Source organism: Balaenoptera acutorostrata, chromosome 11, assembly GCF_949987535.1.
Source record: "Balaenoptera acutorostrata chromosome 11, mBalAcu1.1, whole genome shotgun sequence".
NCBI lineage: Eukaryota > Metazoa > Chordata > Mammalia > Artiodactyla > Balaenopteridae > Balaenoptera > Balaenoptera acutorostrata.
The window spans coordinates 46,987,999-47,006,561 of NC_080074.1; the positions used below are offsets into that span (position 1 = coordinate 46,987,999).

Here is an 18,563-nt window from a genome sequence, read left to right on the forward strand (position 1 = left end):
TATGTCATGAGGATGAATCTCCAGGAAAAGAGAAAAGAGGCATGTTAGAACAGCTGTAGGAATAAACAGGCTGCACAAAAAACTGCCACAGGAATGATTTGGTAAGTGATGTAGCTGTAAGACTGTATAATTACCAGAAGCTATCCATCCATAAAGACAGCACACGGCACTGCTGCTAATAGTTGTCTGCATAAAAATGAAAATTCCCACTCTTTTGAGACTTTTAGGTATAGGATATTCTTTTCTTTTTTATCTTTTTTTATTGACATACAACATTAGTTTCAGGTGTACAACACAATGATTTGACATTTTTGTAAGGATATTCTTATTTAGTAGTTCTCAACCTGTTTAAACATTAGACTATCCCAGGGAGGGAGCTTTCTAAAAATGACCCATGCATGGGTCTCACTTTCAGACATTCTGATTTACTTGGTCTAGAAAGGAGCCTTGACAACAGTGTTTTAAAAAACTCCCTACATGACTCTAACGGGCAGCCAGAGCTTTAAAAAGTCCCAGTACCCAGGCTGTAACCCAGACCAGACACAATCTTTGGGTGAAGCCCAGACACAAGTATTTTTTTTAAAGATGCTCAGGTGATGCCAATGTATACACAAAGCAGATGGGCTGAGACCCACTGAGTTTCTTGGCTTAAGGCTTAAGTGTGTCAACTGTTTTTTAAAAAATTCTTCCTGAACCAAGTCATTTCTAGATAATCACTGTAGCAGGGTCACCAACAAAGAAAATAAAGCTTTCTCCACTCTGATAGTGGCTTATTCATGGAATCTCTCCTCAATTTTTCTATGAATGCAAAAGGGGAAGGGGAAGAAAGGTATGGAAATCACATGTGAAATATTTCAAAATACTTTAGCACAATAATCCATACTATGTTAAACCCCTTTAGTACGTACATCAAAGTGAAGAACAAAACTGAAAAGTAGAATTCACTTTGGTTGAGGCTATATGTAAAGGAGAGCACAACTTAGAAGGTACATAATAGGAAACCATAGCATTTTCCAGTGAATTCTAGGACAGCAAATGAAATAATTGCAATAATTTTCCAGTGACTCTTTAACTGGTCAAGATGCCAATGTAAATCAGATTCCTAGACAAATTTCAAAGAAAGCTAGAAAATACATTAAAAATATTAAATTCAAGATAATTTCTGCTCAGAGACCAACTAAAACATATAGTAAGGTGCATATTTTTTAGACATAAGATATATCTCTTTTCCTTTACCTAAAAATAAATTTTTTTCATGCATTCTAATGGTCACATGAAAACAATATTTACTTTTTTTTCATCACTAACCCTGAGGAAGGAAGAACAAACGTGGAGTAGACCTCGCAGCTCACCAGGAACCAAACTCCGCACTTTTTACAATAATAAATGGCAAGTAATGGGAGAAGTCCAGGATACTACACTTATTCAGGCTTCCACACACATCGGTTTAAATACTTAAAACAGATACAACATTTGGATAATTGGCATGGTGACATTTCTCTGCCACAACTGAGCCATTTAAAAATTTTATCACTTTTAGTCCTTTTACTGATTTAAACAAACAAAACAAAATTTATATCTACCATGCAGGAACTTTCAGTTCAATATATAGGGACATTATAGTTTCATTGCTCAAGTTCCATTCAGCAGAAGAAAAATATACATAAATTCTATGAGCCTTGTCTTTCACCAAAAACATATTAGTTGTTACAATGGAGTTAGAGAGAGGAAAAACGTGGAGTTCCACTGTAATGGAACAGAGGAGAAGCTGGCATTTCTGCTTTGTCATTACAATTACTCTTCTTGGGATGAAACTTGGAATTGCAAATTTAGCTGAATTTACCTAAGTTTTAACTTTTGTAAATGAAATAAAATTCACTGTCTGGGCCAAAAACCCCAAGCAGCTGCTGTTGGGAGCAAGAGGGCGACAAGGACAGAAGAAAACAGATTCACGGCATTGTTATCGAGAATGGGTTTTCCTGCTATGTACTTCACCTCATTTGCCGGGCTGCTGACCACCATGCCAGTGCTTTCATCCAAACCTGGAATGAAAAAGAAGCAAGTGAGGTGGAAAATCCAAATGACTTGAAAAAAAAAAATTAGCTTTCTCCTCCAAAGGAGATAATCTTTCAAAGATTCTCAGCCATTCGTAAAATGACTTTAGAGGATAATGTATATGGTGAGTGATACGGAACCCATGATTACAAAAGGTCTCTTTGAATAAATGGGTTTCAATACACCTCAATACTGCTCTCTCAACAATGCTGGAGTTCTTTCCAAAGCAGAAGGGAGAAACTGAAAAGCAGAGATGGCATGAAACTGGCAGACAGGGCTTGCCTTCCCAGTGGCTCCCCCCTAAGACCAACCTGTGAAACTCCTGAGAATAGGAGCCTCTACAATGGATACCCAGGAGTAGCAAGGTGCTTACACAAAGAAGGCACACAGAGATGAATCTAATCTGCTCCCCAGCCCGCATTTTTTTCCCCAACCCACTCAATATGATCAGAAACTTCCCAGTTAGAGCCCAGTTTAGAATAAAACCTAGGCTCTTTAAAAAAACGTGTAATGGGTGGGTGTGTGTGTGTGTGTGTGCGCACACGTGTGCATATATGGTTACTAACCCTTTAGTATAAATTAAAATCAGATTGCTTCCTCCTCAGCATCTAGATAAGACTAAGGAACCTGAGAGAACAAATGTTCTGATGGTGGAAAGGGGGGTGGAAGGACAAGTCGATTATCTTGGGACATGAACAGAACTGGGGGCACTGTATTCAGGGGACCATTCTCCAGACGGCTAGCCTCTTCACTGTAAGAATCAAAGGAGAAAACATGGTTGGTTAGAGGGTGGAGCAAATACACACCTAACAGAACATGTCAGTACACTGACATGACAGGACAGCCTTAGATGCAAAGCACAGAAAATTCTGGAGAAAACTGACTCTCCCATATATCTTGAGTGGGACTAAAAACTCAGTGGGGAGGATAGCAAACATGATGTCACAGGAGAAAAGTACATCGTATGTGTATAGTCAGATTATTAGAATAATTATTTCTCAAATGGACTTGGAAAATAAATGGAAGGAGGGGCATTATAATGATCTGACTCCAAAATTCTGCTTCCGTGGGATTAGGTAAAGTCCCATAAGCAAAAGCATCTGTCTCCTGCACTATCCTATCTTCCCTGCAAAGCTTCTACTCATTGCTCTGTAGGAGAAATTCTCTTTCAATCAATTTAACACAAAAGAATGAGACATTCAAAATGGTAGAGGAGACTTGTGCTCTTTCATTCTGGGTCCCCCAACAACCTGTGTCTTGGCAATTGTTTTTATTATCGCATCTCTTTTTTTTTTCCTTTTCCATATTTCTTCTCCATTTCTTTCTTTTTTTAAAGATTTATTTATTTATTTATTTTTGGCTGCGTAGGGACTTAGTTGCAGCACGCGGGCTCTTCGTTGTGGTGCGCGGGCTTCTCTCTAGCTGCGGCGTGCGGGTTTTCTCTTCTCTAGTTGTGGCGTGCAGGCTCCAGGGCGCTAGGGTTCTGTAGTTTGTGGCACGCAGGCTCTCGAGTTGAGGCGTGTGAGCTCAGTAGTCATGGCACGTGGGCTTATTTGCCCCGCGGCATGTGGGATCTTAGTTCCCTGACCAGGGATTGAACCTGCATCCCCTGCACTGGAAGGCAGATTCTTTACCACTGGACCACCAGGGAAGTCCCCCCCCTTTTTTTTAAGGACACATTTATTCAGTGTCATGATCAAACTACTGCATTTAACAATCAACAGCATGGGTGAAAAAAACAACCCTACATTAAAAATCCTTGTTGTAATGCTCTACACTTTCCACAGAAAAGAAACTAAAATAACTTGTTATACAATTAGTCAAAAATAGAGTCCTCGAATTTTTTGCCCATAAACATGAGTGTTGTCTAAAACATATCTTCTTTGTAGCAGCTAGGCCCTGCCACCACTGTGCATGGCTGAGTTCCCATTTCTTTAATACACCAATAAGTTACAACAATAAGGTAATGTTCTTACCACTAAATTGCATGGTAGCTCCTAAATACGAATCCACAATTGATCCTAGTAATCCAGCCAGACCCCCAAATGCAATAATTGGCCACTGAGGAGCAGAAATGTCTAAATCATTAACAAAAACCAACTGCGTGAGGAAGTATGCAATGCCCACAAAGGTCCCACCAAGGAGACTGGAGGCAAGGCCCACCATCGTAACTCCTCCATTGGTCCCTAAAGAAGAACATGGATAAAAACATCTGGTTAACAATCAGCAAACACATAAAGTCAAAAAAAGCAAAATATTTTGGTACCTATCTAATCAAGACTAATTTAAAGAAAGGGTTCACTTTGATGCAATCCAAAGACCATCCTACTTAGAAAACAGGCTTTTCTCCTCAGTAACTCCTGACATTCTAAGCAGTGATGTGGAATAGTTTAGTAGAGCTAGACTGCCCGGTTTCAATCTTAGTCCTGTCATTTCCAAGTCTGGTTACTGTGGTGAAGTTACCTAACTTCTCTATGCCTTAGTTTACTCATTTGTAAGATGTAAACAGTAAAAGGACCAATTCACATGATTATTAAGAGTAAACAGTAATCCATGGAGAGCAGTTAGAACACTGCTTTGCGCATAGTAGGTACTCAAATATGTTAACTGTTATGATGATGACGATAATGATGAAGGGGAAAAAAAGAAGGAAAATGAGAGGAAGGAGGAGACAATGATAAAGTACTAGTAGCAGTACTAGTAGTAGTAGTAGTTGATAATGGTAATGGGGAAATGAGATATACATTGAAGCACTAACCACATAACAGGCCCCCAAGAAATACTGTAACATTTCCATCCTTTTCCTTTCCCACTGATAAGCCTGTGGGCCAATCTCTATGTTTCTATATTGTTTATCTAGGAATTACTAACACTTCCTGCAAATATTATTTATTATCACCGATTTAATATCCTATAGTGATTTTCCAATTAAGAAGACACACTGAAATTCTTAAAAGGCTTTTAAATAAGAAACAATAAATCGAGAGGCTTTTTGTTCAGTTTTGTTTTTTAAAGAAACTTAAATAAAGACTCACCTACTGGAACTTTCTCCCAGGTTGTTATCAGCCTCGGTGGGCTTTTACTCAGAACGGTGCCAATTTCTGAAGCCCATGTGTCTCCAGCAGAGCTGGCCAGTGCAGCCAAGAGAGACAAACACATCCAAGAAGCAGTGTGCTGCTTGGAAAAATCTATTGGGATTTCCCCAGGGCCATTTTCGATCATGTATAGCAGGGCCAGCTCTGTGGGCACAGCTCCATTACAGAATACCTGAATCCAATTCCTCTGCCCACCTATGAACAAACAAGGGAATGAAAAGGACAAAAAAAGGTTTTCTCCTCAGGAGGAAAATCATGCATTTATAGGGACTTACATTTCAAAACTTAAGAAAAGAAAAATGACTAAAATTTCAAAAATGACTAAAAGTGGGATGGTAACTTTGCCCACCTTCTATATTGTTTTAGGATAATTAATGATAGACTTCAGTAGTTCTAAAATTCTGCTGTTATTTGCTATTGTGGTAAAGTAATAATAAACTATATCAGGCTACTACTAAAGCAATTCTCATATAAAATTTATGTTTCAATAGTCTAAACATGTTCTGATTAAAAGCTTATGATATGTTAAGATGAAATAAAGGTTACTATTTTAAGTAACATTAAACATAATTCATTCTACCTTCCTTGTATTCTGAATCTAGACGTTTCTTTGTTTCTCCCTTCCATTTAGTGAGTCTTGAGGAAGAAAGAAAAAACATCAGCAAAGAGGTGAAAAAGCTGAAATTTGCAATGGTTAGGATAAATCCAACCACGAGCCCTGAAAGAAACACATATATACACAAAATTACACTTAGTCCATACATGAATGCTGTGAAAAAAAGAATGATTTTTTTCAGTTATTTTCATATTATAACTGGAAATGTTCATTTCCCATACATTTACATTTTTACCAACTAAGATATTACCAAACAGTATAGGGTCTTTCAAGTTTCTATTTTTTACATTTTCCCCACATAGCCTGGGATTTTTTCTACTTTACAAGGAAAATTCAATAAATAGAGCAACCAAGAGTAAATCTGAGAGAGAGAGGCATATAGAAAACAAATTCCAACATGACAGAAGTAAGTCTCTCCTTATTAGTAATTATTTTAAATGTAAATGGGTTAAATGATCCAAGCAAAAGACGGAGATTGGCAAAATGGATAAAAATACGTGGTCCAACTATATGCTGTCTACAAGAGACTCACTTTAAATCCAAAGACACAAATAGTTTGAAAGTAAAAGGATTGAAAAAGATAATCCATGCAAATAAGTGACCAAAAGAGAGCAGCGGTGGCTATACTAATACCAGACAAAATAGACAAGCTCAATACAGTATTCATGTCACATGATCTCCCTCTCTCCCTCTTTTTTTTTTTTTTTTTTAGCATTTCTTTTCTTTTGGGCATAACAAAATGCTCAAGGCTCATCTTAGACCTACCTTGCCCCAGCCCTGGAAGCAGCCATTTCTCTGAGGAGCTCTGGTTCATTACAGTGGGGAATGGAGAGTAGAGGTCAAAATCTAGGCTCATGGTGTGTTCATTGCTACTGGGGTATATTTGCTTTTTGTGGACAAAGCAAGTTAATACACACACATACAAATATACACACATGCATATATATGCATGCTTATATATGGGCACATATACATGTATATACACATACACATAAATATTTTGGAAATCACAAGATCACACCAGTAACTCCAATTCCAATCTATCTCCACAGGTTCTCTCTTGCTTTTCCCCATTCCATATTTGTACGCCTTTTTCCTTAGTTAGAACTCTGGCCTCAAACAACAATGACAATTTCACTCATCTACTCAATCCTCTATTACATCTAAAAAACTGTTTTAGAATTGCTTCACCCATACTACAACAAAAACAAACCTACTAAAAATAGTTTAAGATTTCTTTGTAATCCTCCCCTTCCTGCAACCCCAGACTGAAGGAATAAAGAATATAGTTAAATACTGGGTCCATAAGTTACTCTTTTTCTTTTTCCCCCTTCAGTGTGCTTACAGTATTCATTTAAAATACAGTTGGGTTCATCTGTTTTAGTTTGCTTTCAGTTTTAGATCTCCCCCTTCCCAACTTCACTGATATTCTTAAACATGCTTTTAGAAGTCACACTTATACAAAAAGGTATATTTAGAGAGGTGTCACTTCCTCCCATGTCCCTTCTGCCCCTCCCTCTATATTTTGCTCTCTTTCCATTCTTTGTATGTATTCAACACCATTGTTCTCCAGTTTATCATTCCTGTGTTTTCTTTTATGAAGATAAGCAGATATATGCATGTTTTCTTATTTTTCCGTCTTCCTTACACAAAAGGTAGCATTCTCTATATGTGATTTGGAACTTTCAAGCACACTTTTGACAATTTTATCTTCCTTCTTTCAGGGAGAGAATGTGCTAGTCTGCCACTGAGTACTCAGATCAGTGGCACCCAAGAGGGGCAACCACGGGGTTCATGGTTGACAATTTCTGCTCTCTGTAACTCTTAAGATAAATAGATTGAGTTTTGCTATATGAAGATTTTTATTAAATAACACAGTAAGCAAAGTTCTACTAAGTAACAGAATAGATATTAAATAATTATTAAATAAGTTACCATGTATTTAATAAATAAGTATTAAATAATAGAACAAGGGACCAGGTTCCTATTTCTGTAGCAATAGGAAATTTTCTATTGGTTAGCTCCATCCTGACTGATTGATCCATCCAGAGATACTCAGTTATTGGCATTTTACTTATGTTTAGTACTTTTTTACTGAGAGTGCAAGAAATCACTATAATGCTGTATAAAGTAAAATAAAGTGCTTCAGCTCTGGAGTTGAACAGTCTCGAGTTAAAATCTTGACTCTTCCACTTACTTCTGCATGACTAGATGTTACCTAACTTTAAGCCTCAATTTCTTATTGGTGTATCAAGAAGAATAATAATTCCCACCTCACTGGCTTGATGTGAAAAGTTAAATGAGATAATTTTTATAATATGCTTATTACAAACCCAGCACGTAAGGGGCCCGTAATAAATGTTAACTAATATCATTGGCAATAATGGCAGTTACAGTGGCAAAACCTCAATAAGAACATCATTATTATTGCAATTATGTGTTATTATTATAATAATAAGGATGAATATTATTATGTTACCCAACCTTTAAGTTTTTTCAACTGTTTTAAAATATATTACAAAATTACTACATGGGTATTGGAGGGGAAAGCCAAAACATACAGAAGTCAAAGTGCCTCTCTCCCTCACCACCGCCACTCCCATCCCTTCTCCATGGACCGTCACTGTTAACAATTTGTTCCACAGTCTTAAGCACACCCAAAGTGAGATGGCCCTAAAAAAACCTACACTGATATGCTACCAAAAGGCATCTACATCCTTTTTACTTCAAACACCTCAAAATATCACACGAAGTGATCAGTGTTCAAGTTGATGACAGGTTCAGAATGAGGAAATAAATTGAAGTTAATGTGCTTTGAAGGAATGATTTCTTTTATGTAGTCTAAAAAATATCTTAGAACTTTTTGCATCTCCCAGTTATGACAACTTTTAGATTAGTAACTGCTAACTCCAGTTGGTGTCTTTTCCACCTCTTCAACCCACCTCTATCATCTTTAATTGTCCGTGCTAAGGACTTAATTTGCATAACAATAGGATGCTCCCAAAGACTGTGAAGACTCAAGAAATATGGCTGCCTTCTGAGCTTAAAACAGGTAAATTCTATAACTGGCAGATGCCATCTACGGAAGTAAAACCAACATTGTCTACAAATGTCTCTGATAGTGGGAGTAGAGTTACCCAAAATTCCAACCAAGGGGACCTGGGAATAATATCTGGGAGACAGGAAAGGGAAAGGTAGGACTGGAATTTTATAGCTTAATAAACTCAAACTTAATCAATTATGTCATAAGTAATTTGCCTAGAGAAAGACTATGGGAATCAGAAGAAGGCTGGTTAGCCCAAAATACAGAATATGAAGGCCAAGAGAACCAGAGGTTGGCAGACTTAAATACTATACAAGAGACAGGACTGTTTGACCTGTGGATTTGCATTACTGACTGTTTCTCAGACTCTGTACTCCGCCAAAGCAACCTTTTCATTACAATCTGACTTCTCAAGTGGTCTGACTGCAAGAATTGGACATGTCTGAACACTGATGTTTGTATTCCAGTTGGCCCAGTAGTTCTACATTTTATCAGATTAATGAAGTAGCATTCTGGCTCATATATTAGTCTCTTATAACAATGGCAACATAAACCAGTTTTCTTGGCTCTAATCAACTCTGGGTACCTGATAGAATGAGGTTTCTATTTCAAAAGACTGAACGCCAGACCCCAATTATGATAACCAAAGAGGTAAGGCCATCCTTGTGAGACCACACAGAGCAAAACCACTGGCCCTTTCTGACAACACCTCACTGGCTGTGCACTTCCATTACCCTTACGGCATCTCCTTCTGGGGATTAAATGCCTCAAACCCACCTTACTTATCATCTGTCTCCTCTGACAGTGGGATTTTTATCTGTTTTGTTCATTACTAAGTCTTAAGTGCCCAGAACAATGTCTGGCATACAGGGGACCCTTACTAAATATTTGTTGAATGAATGAAGGAATAAAAAAAAATGGGAAACCATTAAGCTTAAGCGTCTTGGCAAGTGAAATTAAATTTAAACTTGTCAAGCCAAGAGACTGATGACAAACTGTCCACACAGACATGTTCAAAGGAACACACTGAATAACTAGACTAGACAACACTTTCTTGGAGCAAATCACCTGCACAGTGCTTTACAGTTTACAAGTACATTCTCACATAACCCCTCATGTGATCCTCTCCTTATTCTAGAAGCATTCTTTCTTTCAAGGAGATAAGAGCCCTCCACTTCAGTGTCCACCCTAAGCACTGCCTCAACCCCTCCCCTCTTCCTTCAACACTGAGGTATATGCTCCTGTGTCATGGAGGACACTCAACACCCAGATCCTGAGGAAGTTCTGAAACTCTTCTCAATCCCAAGCACACTAAAGACATGATAGGGCAAACCTTAGTAAAATTCCTATGACTGTGACAGTAGTTGTGGAAGGAAAACAATACTAACATTTATAAAATGCATGTTATTATTTTATGAGTGCCAGGTCCTGTGCTAAGCATTTTTACATGTATGACTCCTCATGGTAAGTCAATGCTATAGATAATATTATTCCCTCTAATTTTATGGGTGGGAAAATTATAACACAAAGTTTAAGTGACTTGCAGTCATACTTCAGGACAGTATTCCCAAGTACTATGATATACCTTGAAGCAACATTACAGTTTTTTGTCCTTAAGGAAAAAAAAAAAAGCTCCAAACAAAAAAGATACCAAAATTCCACAGAATGCAACGATTAGGAAAAGGGTAGTGGTTTTAAAATCAATCTACATATATTTCCTAAGTACTATTATAACAGTGTGTAGCACTATTCAAAAAAGCATGGGACACAGAAGCATATGATACACTCTGTGTCTTTGGGGAGTTTACTGTATAATACTTCATAGTTTAAAAAGATATGTTGTCCCACACATTATCTTGTTTGAGCCTCACCAATAAGCCCATAAGGACCTATTTCACAGGAGATGAAGAAAGTGAGTCTCTGAGGAGTTACGTGACATGGCCAAGTTCACAAAGATAGCAGGTGGCAATGCTACAATTCAAATATATATCTTTTAATTCTTTTTTTTTTAAAGTCTTTATTGAATTTGTTATAATATTGCTTCTGTTTTATGTTTTGGTTTTTTGGCCACAAGGCATGTGGGATCTTAGCTCCCCAACCAGGGATCCAACCCGCTCCCCCCGCACTAGAAGGCGAAGTCTTAACCACTAGACCGCCAGGGAAGTCCCGATATCTTCTAGTTCTAAATCAAGCCAGGTAGGAGAGGAGTAGAGGCCCAAGGGCTAGGAGGCAGAAAAGGAAATGGAGGTAGGAAAGAAAAAAAGTGGAGATCAGAAAAGTAAGAGGAGAAACAGGATCATATACGGCATGGAAGCCAAAGGAAGACAGTACTTCAAGAAGAACTTGACACTTCTTCCCACAGGTCAAGAATGATGAAAACCAAGGCAAGGCTACCTGAGAAAGGACATTTTTAGCAAAGCATAACTCTGTATTATTATATTCAAGCAGAGATTGATCAAATTATTTGCTATAAATGAGCAATTACTTTCAAAGTGCTAACAACAGATTTCTCAATTTCTCAACAGAACTTGAACAGTGTATCTCAATTATGAAGAAAGAAAATGAGCATGATTCTGAATAACTGTGCCTAATAATAACAAGCACCCTATACATGTTGGCTATGTGCTAGGCTCTGAGCTAAAAACTTGACATTGATTATCTCATTTAATTCTTACTGCAATCCTAAGAATGAAATCAGGGCTGGATCAAGATTTTGTGGGTCCTGAAGCTTGTAAATTGGGGGCCCTCTTTTTAAAAAAAAAGCACAAAAATATCTTTCACCTCTGTAAAATTTACAAAACAAGAAGACCATGAGAGCACGTTGCTAGGGCTCTTCCTAGAACCTTGAAAGGTACCATTGCAAATGAAATGCCATGAAGTTTAGCTTTATTACTTTCATGGTTTGTCCTTCTCTAGGTTAGATTTTTTTTTTTTATGCACAGGAAGCATTTATTTATTTTTTGAAGTTTTTAAAAATTGAAGTATAGTTGATTTACAATGTTGCGTTAATTTCTAGGTTAGATATTAAAAACCCATTTCTCTGAAGAGAAAACTGAGGTACAGAGAGGTTACGTGACTTTTCCAAAGCCAGAACTATTACTCAAACTCATCCTGCCTGATTCTAGTGCTTGTTCTTTTACCTATCAGGCTATCTCGCCTCCGTGAAGGCCTGCTCTAGTTTATAAAACTTTATGAAACATCTGCTGTATGTGAACACAGAGGGGACAGGGTGTCTCTACGGTGCATTAGGGCTAATGATCATCAGCATTTTGAAGGCTGAGTAGGCGGCTTCAAGACCTGCCAGTTCTAAATAAGCCTTATCCTGTAGTGATCTCAGCCTACCGGAAGTATTTGGTGGGGGGGAAATCCTCATGTCTTGGGGCTTATAACACTGGTAGGATATGAAAATCCCAAAGTCAGATCAGATCCCATCAATCCCCTGGTTCGAGGCAGGGGGGAATTCTAGTTTGGGATAAAATCTTTACTATGTCCTGATAAGCCCCGTATTATCTGGTCCTTACCTATTTCTTCAACCTTATCTTACTCTACTTTTCCTTTTCTTCCTATTTTCCAGTCAAATGAGCCTTATTCTCACTCCTGAACAAGCCAGGCTTGAACATGTCAGGGCCTTTCTACTTGTTCTGTCAGCGGAACATGCTTCTCTCAGATCTTCTCATTTCTGACTTCTTCAGGTCCCAGTTCAAAACTACCTCTTTAGAAGAAAGGTTAATCCAGACCCTATCCACAGAAGAATGCCCCACATTCCCCAATATACACACTTTATTATCTTTAATTTTTTTCTCATTAACTTTATCATTATATTAAAAGTTTTATGTATTTTATTTGTTTATTATCTATCTGTACTAAAGAATAAAAGTTCCATAAAATCTGAAATCAGCTATAGCCCCAGTTTCTAGAAGAGTGGCACACAGTAATTGCTCAACAAATATTTGCTAGAAGAATAAATAAATGGCCTGTCCCCATCTCAATTCTGAAGAATGAATCAAGAATACTCAGTTGGGACTACTCTGCCTGAGGCTACTAATAGCAATTTCCAAGTGCTATTCTTCTCAATGGCTCCTCTATTTTACCTCAAGGAAAAATGTTCCAATGTTACTGCTAGCAGAAAATTTAATCCAACTCAGGAGCAGAATAACCAAGGTCCTCAAAAGTCTATCCTACCAATCTAGTTGTTATCAATTACAAGGTTCAATTTGTACATCACACTAAAAGGGTATGTTAGTATCTGAAATTTTGACAGAATAGTAAAGTTGAGTAATGCATAACTTTATCATTGTCTAAAATATGTAACACTGTGATTTATAGGCTCATATATTCAGAATTTAGAAACATGAGTTTAAATTATATAAGCAAGCACTTACTATATGGTTAAACATTCAAAAGAAAAACATACCTCCTAAAGCCCCAGTATGATTTAGACTTTTCTTTTTAAAGCCATTAGAGACGATCAAAACAGGAACAACAACAGAAAACAGCCAACGCCAAGGAGAAATAGGCTGTAAGTTACCTGAAAAATTATAAACATAGAGCATAAATTGTATGAAGCCTGCACAGGTTAGCCTTGGCTGCAAGCTTTGATAACTGCATTCTGGATTAAAATACTGTGGTAAGTAGAGAAACTGAGATAAAGCCACCAAAGTAAAATATTTATGTTGAGAATTATATATTTTCAGAGAGACAATCCTAGTGGGGAATGACCAAATAAGTCCTGTCCAAGTTTAGAGAACCATTTACAACTATTTATAATAATGGGTATTTGATACATATTTGGAGATTTGAAATGAAGCTCTGGTTCTTTATTTTTTTGGAAAGGAGGCATGTATTCATTCTCAAGAACTGTATAGAACAAACACCTTTCTTAACAGGATCCAATTATTCCTCTCTCTACCTTTCACAGAGATTTTTTTTAAAAAGGTAACACTCCCACAGGCTACACACCTCAGGACTCAAAGGTTAGCAACTGATTTTTCCAAAGGTTGCAACCAGCTCACAGATGTTTTGTTTAGCTAGCATAATTTTTTTCAATTTGAATCAATATTTAAAGATTAGGAAATTTCATGTAAAAATCCAGATTCTTGTTTTCTGTTTTAAAAACTGGAAGTTCAGGCCCACGTGGCAGAACTGACTACAGGTGAAGAGAAGCCACCTCCTTTAGACAGGTCATGGCTTTCCCATTTAAAGTCCCCGCCATTCCTGACAGACTCCTAAACACCAAGGCTGAGTGATTATAGTAAAGAAAAGTGTGAACTATTGCTTGTGCCCAGGTTTCTATCAAAAATTGGAAAATGCAAGACAAAGAGGGTGAAATGTTAAAAAAAAAAAAAAAATTGGGAAAATCCTATTTCTAGAAGTGTAAACTGTTCCCATGTGTTTAATATGCAAAGTAAAGCCTTGGACAGCTTCACTTATCTGCATCAGGTGCCTGGCCCCAAGGGGTCACTGCAATTTACAAATCCTGATTTATTCTATGTAGTTCAAGTCATAGTTAATACTGGCATTAAGGAAAATCTTCTCACATACCTCTCCTCCCCGAGCCCTCATCCCCTACTGGGAATCACTATGAATGAAAAGCCCTGAAAGCACGTGTACCTTGGAGAACACGCACTCGATAATTCACGTTTCTTTGCAAAAGGACTAAGGTCTAAAAAGGTAATCATTTATGATAAAACCATTTATAAGAGTTCACTTTCTCACTCTGTTTTTCACTTTTCCTTTGAACTGAACGGTATTCTGTTTTTATAAAGGGGTACCAAGGAAGTTTGTACAAAGGCATACTTATGCTCTAAGGCAGTTTCAAAATCTTAAAGATTTGAGTTCAGAGTACCTCGTATTTATGCAAATTGGCTTCAGCCTTTAAAACAAGTCTGTTCTTTTGCAGTGACCAAACAGCAGACAAATCTTCCAAATCTCCAAATGTAAACATTGTATCATCATTTATTTTTACTTTTTACTTTTTACAGGACACATGAAACTGATAAACTACCTTACTAATATTCTTATTAAAAGCATCACTGCAATTGCTTTGCAAAATTATGTTTAACCTCACTTATTTTTCACCAAGCTAGATGTAATAATTACATGAAATATAAGACATATTTTGGAACCGGTATAACTAGTATTATGACAAGCAGCATTTACTAAAAACTTTAAAACGCTCAAGGCACTGCATATTTCCATGTTAGTAAATGCAAATCAGGCCGTGGAAATTAAGTAAACACAACAGTTTATAACCATTCAGAGGATATGAGTTTTGGCTTTCACAATGGTACCTCCTAAATTTCACCGATTAGATTACAGAAAGACAATTAAGAACATTCATACTCACCATAATAGGTGCTTGCAGTCAGAGACATAATCCAGAAAGCTAAAGAAATGCAAATGATCAGACTCAATATAACTATATTAGTTATCGTCTCTATGTATGTTTTGTATGTATTGTGGTCAAGATCTGTCATGAAAAATAACAGTATGAACACTTGGGGGAGAAAATATCTCGCGTTTCTGAGAAAAACAGTCATTTAAGTTGCCAGCAAAACATTTGTGTAGAGGCGAACATAAATGCCAACATCTTCCACCGTCCGAGAAAATAATATAAACCCAAACTATTTCTGGAAACTGGGCTGGTGGGGCGCTGCCGCAGAAGCCTGGGCGAAGTTAAGGCCTCCCTGGGAGAGCAAACCGCAACCTCTCAGACGGCAGCGGGCTCGCAGACCGCGGTCCCTTCACACCTCAACTTTGCAGCCGGGAAGGTGAAAGGGAAGCGGAGACAGCCAATCAGCGGCCCGGGAGGGCGAGCTCCGCCCCCACCGCCCGCCCACGCGCCAACGCTGGGGCTCGGCGGTGCAGAGAGGTGAGGCGCGGGGCCGGAATTTGGGGTGTCCCGGCGGCGAGCCCCGAGTGACAGAGTGCGGTCACTCTCGACGGCCGCCGGCGCAGCCCTAGAGTCCGGGTCCAGGCGGCCAGGGCCGAGGTCTCTAGAGCTCAGCTCGCTCCTCGCCGCTTGTCAGCGTCCCGTGGCTCGCCTCCTGCGCGCCTGCGCCGCGGCCACCCGTGGGCGTCGCCTCGCTCACGTGAGCGTTTAAAGGGCGGCTCCAAGGGCTAGAGGACCAAATGAGGACTGCCGTCGGCAGGGCCCTGTACGTTTGTGATGCTCCTTAGAGTCTGGGCCCTTGGAACACCTATAAAAGTCTTGTGTTTGAGGACATACCCAAACGCTGAAAAGTGAAACCACCACCAAGGCAGTAACAGAATAGAGGAATGAAACAAAGTGAACTTAGACCCAGTAGACCATGTCAAGCATCAGATTCGAATGCTTTTTCATCTGTGAACAGTTCATGGCATACAATATTATGGACTTTTTAGGGGTGGGGGATATATTGGGCTGTAGAAAGGGAATTTTATGACTGAGAAGATAACTTAAAAACAGCACCTGTAAGGTGCTGGACACTGTTAGCCGCTGGAGATGTAAAGATAGCTCGACATAGTTCCTACTGCTGAATTCTCAAGTAATTATTACGTGGAACATTGTGGAAATTGTTTCCGCACCTCTCCTATTTAAAGTCTGTGCATTCAGTGAATTCACTTAGAAAGCAGAACGGCTTGTCATCTTAAACATCTGAATCTTGTGGCTGATTTCACGTTTTAATTGAAATTAATTTTTGTTTGCTGGGTTAACAGTAACTAATTGATAATTACATTATATTCTGAACTTTTTCAGTTAATTGCTGACAGTGTAAAAAGAGGAAGCAACTCACTTTCATAGTACCCAAATGTGTTTTAACTGGCTAAGAGTAATTACTTTTTGAAAACTCACACTGTATTATATGCCAAGACTATTTAAAGCCCTTTCCTTTGGTAAGGCATCCGATTAATTACCTGAGAACCAAATTTGTGAAGTAGGACTAAATAGTAGTGGACTTCTCTTACTATGTGCATATGTAGTCTTTATGCAGAAATTATGTGCCCACTTAAGTTTTGTCTGGGTTTGTTCAGCACAGGCAAATAATTGGATTACCTTAGAAAGCTGACTGGCCAATATTAGTGATACTAGACAATTAGGCATAGTTATTATTAATAAAACCTAATATTTTTGTGGTTTGCATAGTCACCTTGTTTTTGTCTTTGCTTAGACAAAGTTATGAACTGGTATTGCTTTTTCCCCCCCCTTTACTTTAGTACAGTTACAGGGTTATCGTGCCTGATTTTGGTGTTCTATGAGATTTTTATGTCTAATAGGAAACCATGGCCTGTGCAGGCCATCTTCTAACAACAATGAAGGCTAGCTTTGTCTGGCTAGTTCCTGAATGTCAGGGATGATTTTCTCTCTCATGAATATGTAGCTAAAATTGCATATTAAATAATAACAGTGTTGGTGACTGACTCTTCAAATGAATATTTCTCTTCCATTTTTTCCCAGTGTCCAATTATTGCTGTTGTTCTTCATAAAACAAGTTATTCTAGCTTAAGGCTGAGACAATTTGGGGGAATTAACGTAGTTAAAATATTCTTTAAAAAGAAACAATGATTTTACAATCTGATAATGTTTAGAGACTTAATCTGAAAACATTTCAACAAAGTCTTTTTCTACTTGCTTTAAAAGCCATTTTCTAGCAACAGAGAATTTTATGGTTAAGCATTTTCTAAACTATATTCCTCAAGACGTTAGTAGGTACGCTACCCTCCACCACCACCTCCCCTCCAAAATACCTCTGATCAAATTTAAGGTTCAGAAATTTTGTTTCCTCGTAGGACTGTGAGAGTGCACTAAAGGCTCTGAGAAGTTAAGAAACTTTGAACACTTTTGTTAAATCTTTCCAACAGAGTTAATTGTTTTACCACAGATTACTTTCCCTCAGACAACATTACAGTTTGAGAATTGTTATTGTAATCAGAGCAACAGACTGAAAGTTCATTGTTGGAGTAATAATCTTTAAATTTCACAATATAAATACCTATTTATGTTTAAGTGTTCTTTGACATAAACATTTTCTGGGATAGACATTTGATAACATAATACCAATTGTACAAATCATCCCAATGGCAAAAAGCACTTACTGATGCTAGGAAAATATCAGTGGGTTCTATGTACAGTCACTTTGAATCTAAGCCAAAGGAGTGATTTAGATTTTGTGAAATCTAAAGAGAAATGTGCTAATATTAGAATGGCTAATATATACATGTCAGACCCCTGAGTCCCAAAAAGAAAAAAACATACACACAAACACACACTGCCTTGAAAGAACACAGAAAATGAAGACAGATGTGTAAACGATAACATTATAATGAGATGATGACTTTATCCAAGTTATGTATAAAACAGGACTCAAGGAGAGAAGCACTTATGTCACTTTGGTACGTTAAGGAAAAGTGTCACAGAAAGAGAGAGCATCAGAGCTAACACTTAAAAGATGACAGGGAGATTGCTAAATGACCAAGCTAAAGTAAGGGCAATATGTAAAGATTTGGTGGTTGAGAGTGAAAATAGAAATTCATGAGAATGGAGGATTTAGACATAACAAGGTCTGAAATACTAGCTAAATAATTAAACTGAAAATTCATCTGAGAGATAGGCACGTATCTGCTTTCTTGGCACTGAACTCAAAGTTCTTATTTTTTTAAGCTTTTGGAGCACAGATTTTAAAAGCCTAGGCAGCAATTTGAAGACTGGTATGTTGTTTTAGATTCAACTTATTCTGAAAAGGCATTAGGAAGACGGTAGGGAGCAGTGAGGGCA

At 37.9% G+C, this 18,563-nt stretch overlaps 1 protein-coding gene across 1 annotated transcript; it reads right to left on the bottom strand.

Moving 5' to 3' along the window:
* Positions 1-228: 228 nt before the first annotated feature.
* TMEM19 (transmembrane protein 19) lies at positions 229-15,863 on the bottom strand. The gene is made up of 6 exons (XM_007195014.2): positions 15,156-15,863; positions 13,224-13,337; positions 5,731-5,868; positions 5,091-5,345; positions 4,032-4,241; positions 229-2,042 (listed from the first exon to the last, which is right to left on the bottom strand). The coding sequence occupies exons 1-6, from the start codon at positions 15,346-15,348 to the stop codon at positions 1,876-1,878; spliced, it is 1,077 nt and encodes a 358-aa protein (XP_007195076.1). The 5' UTR covers positions 15,349-15,863; the 3' UTR covers positions 229-1,875.
* Positions 15,864-18,563: the final 2,700 nt, after the last annotated feature.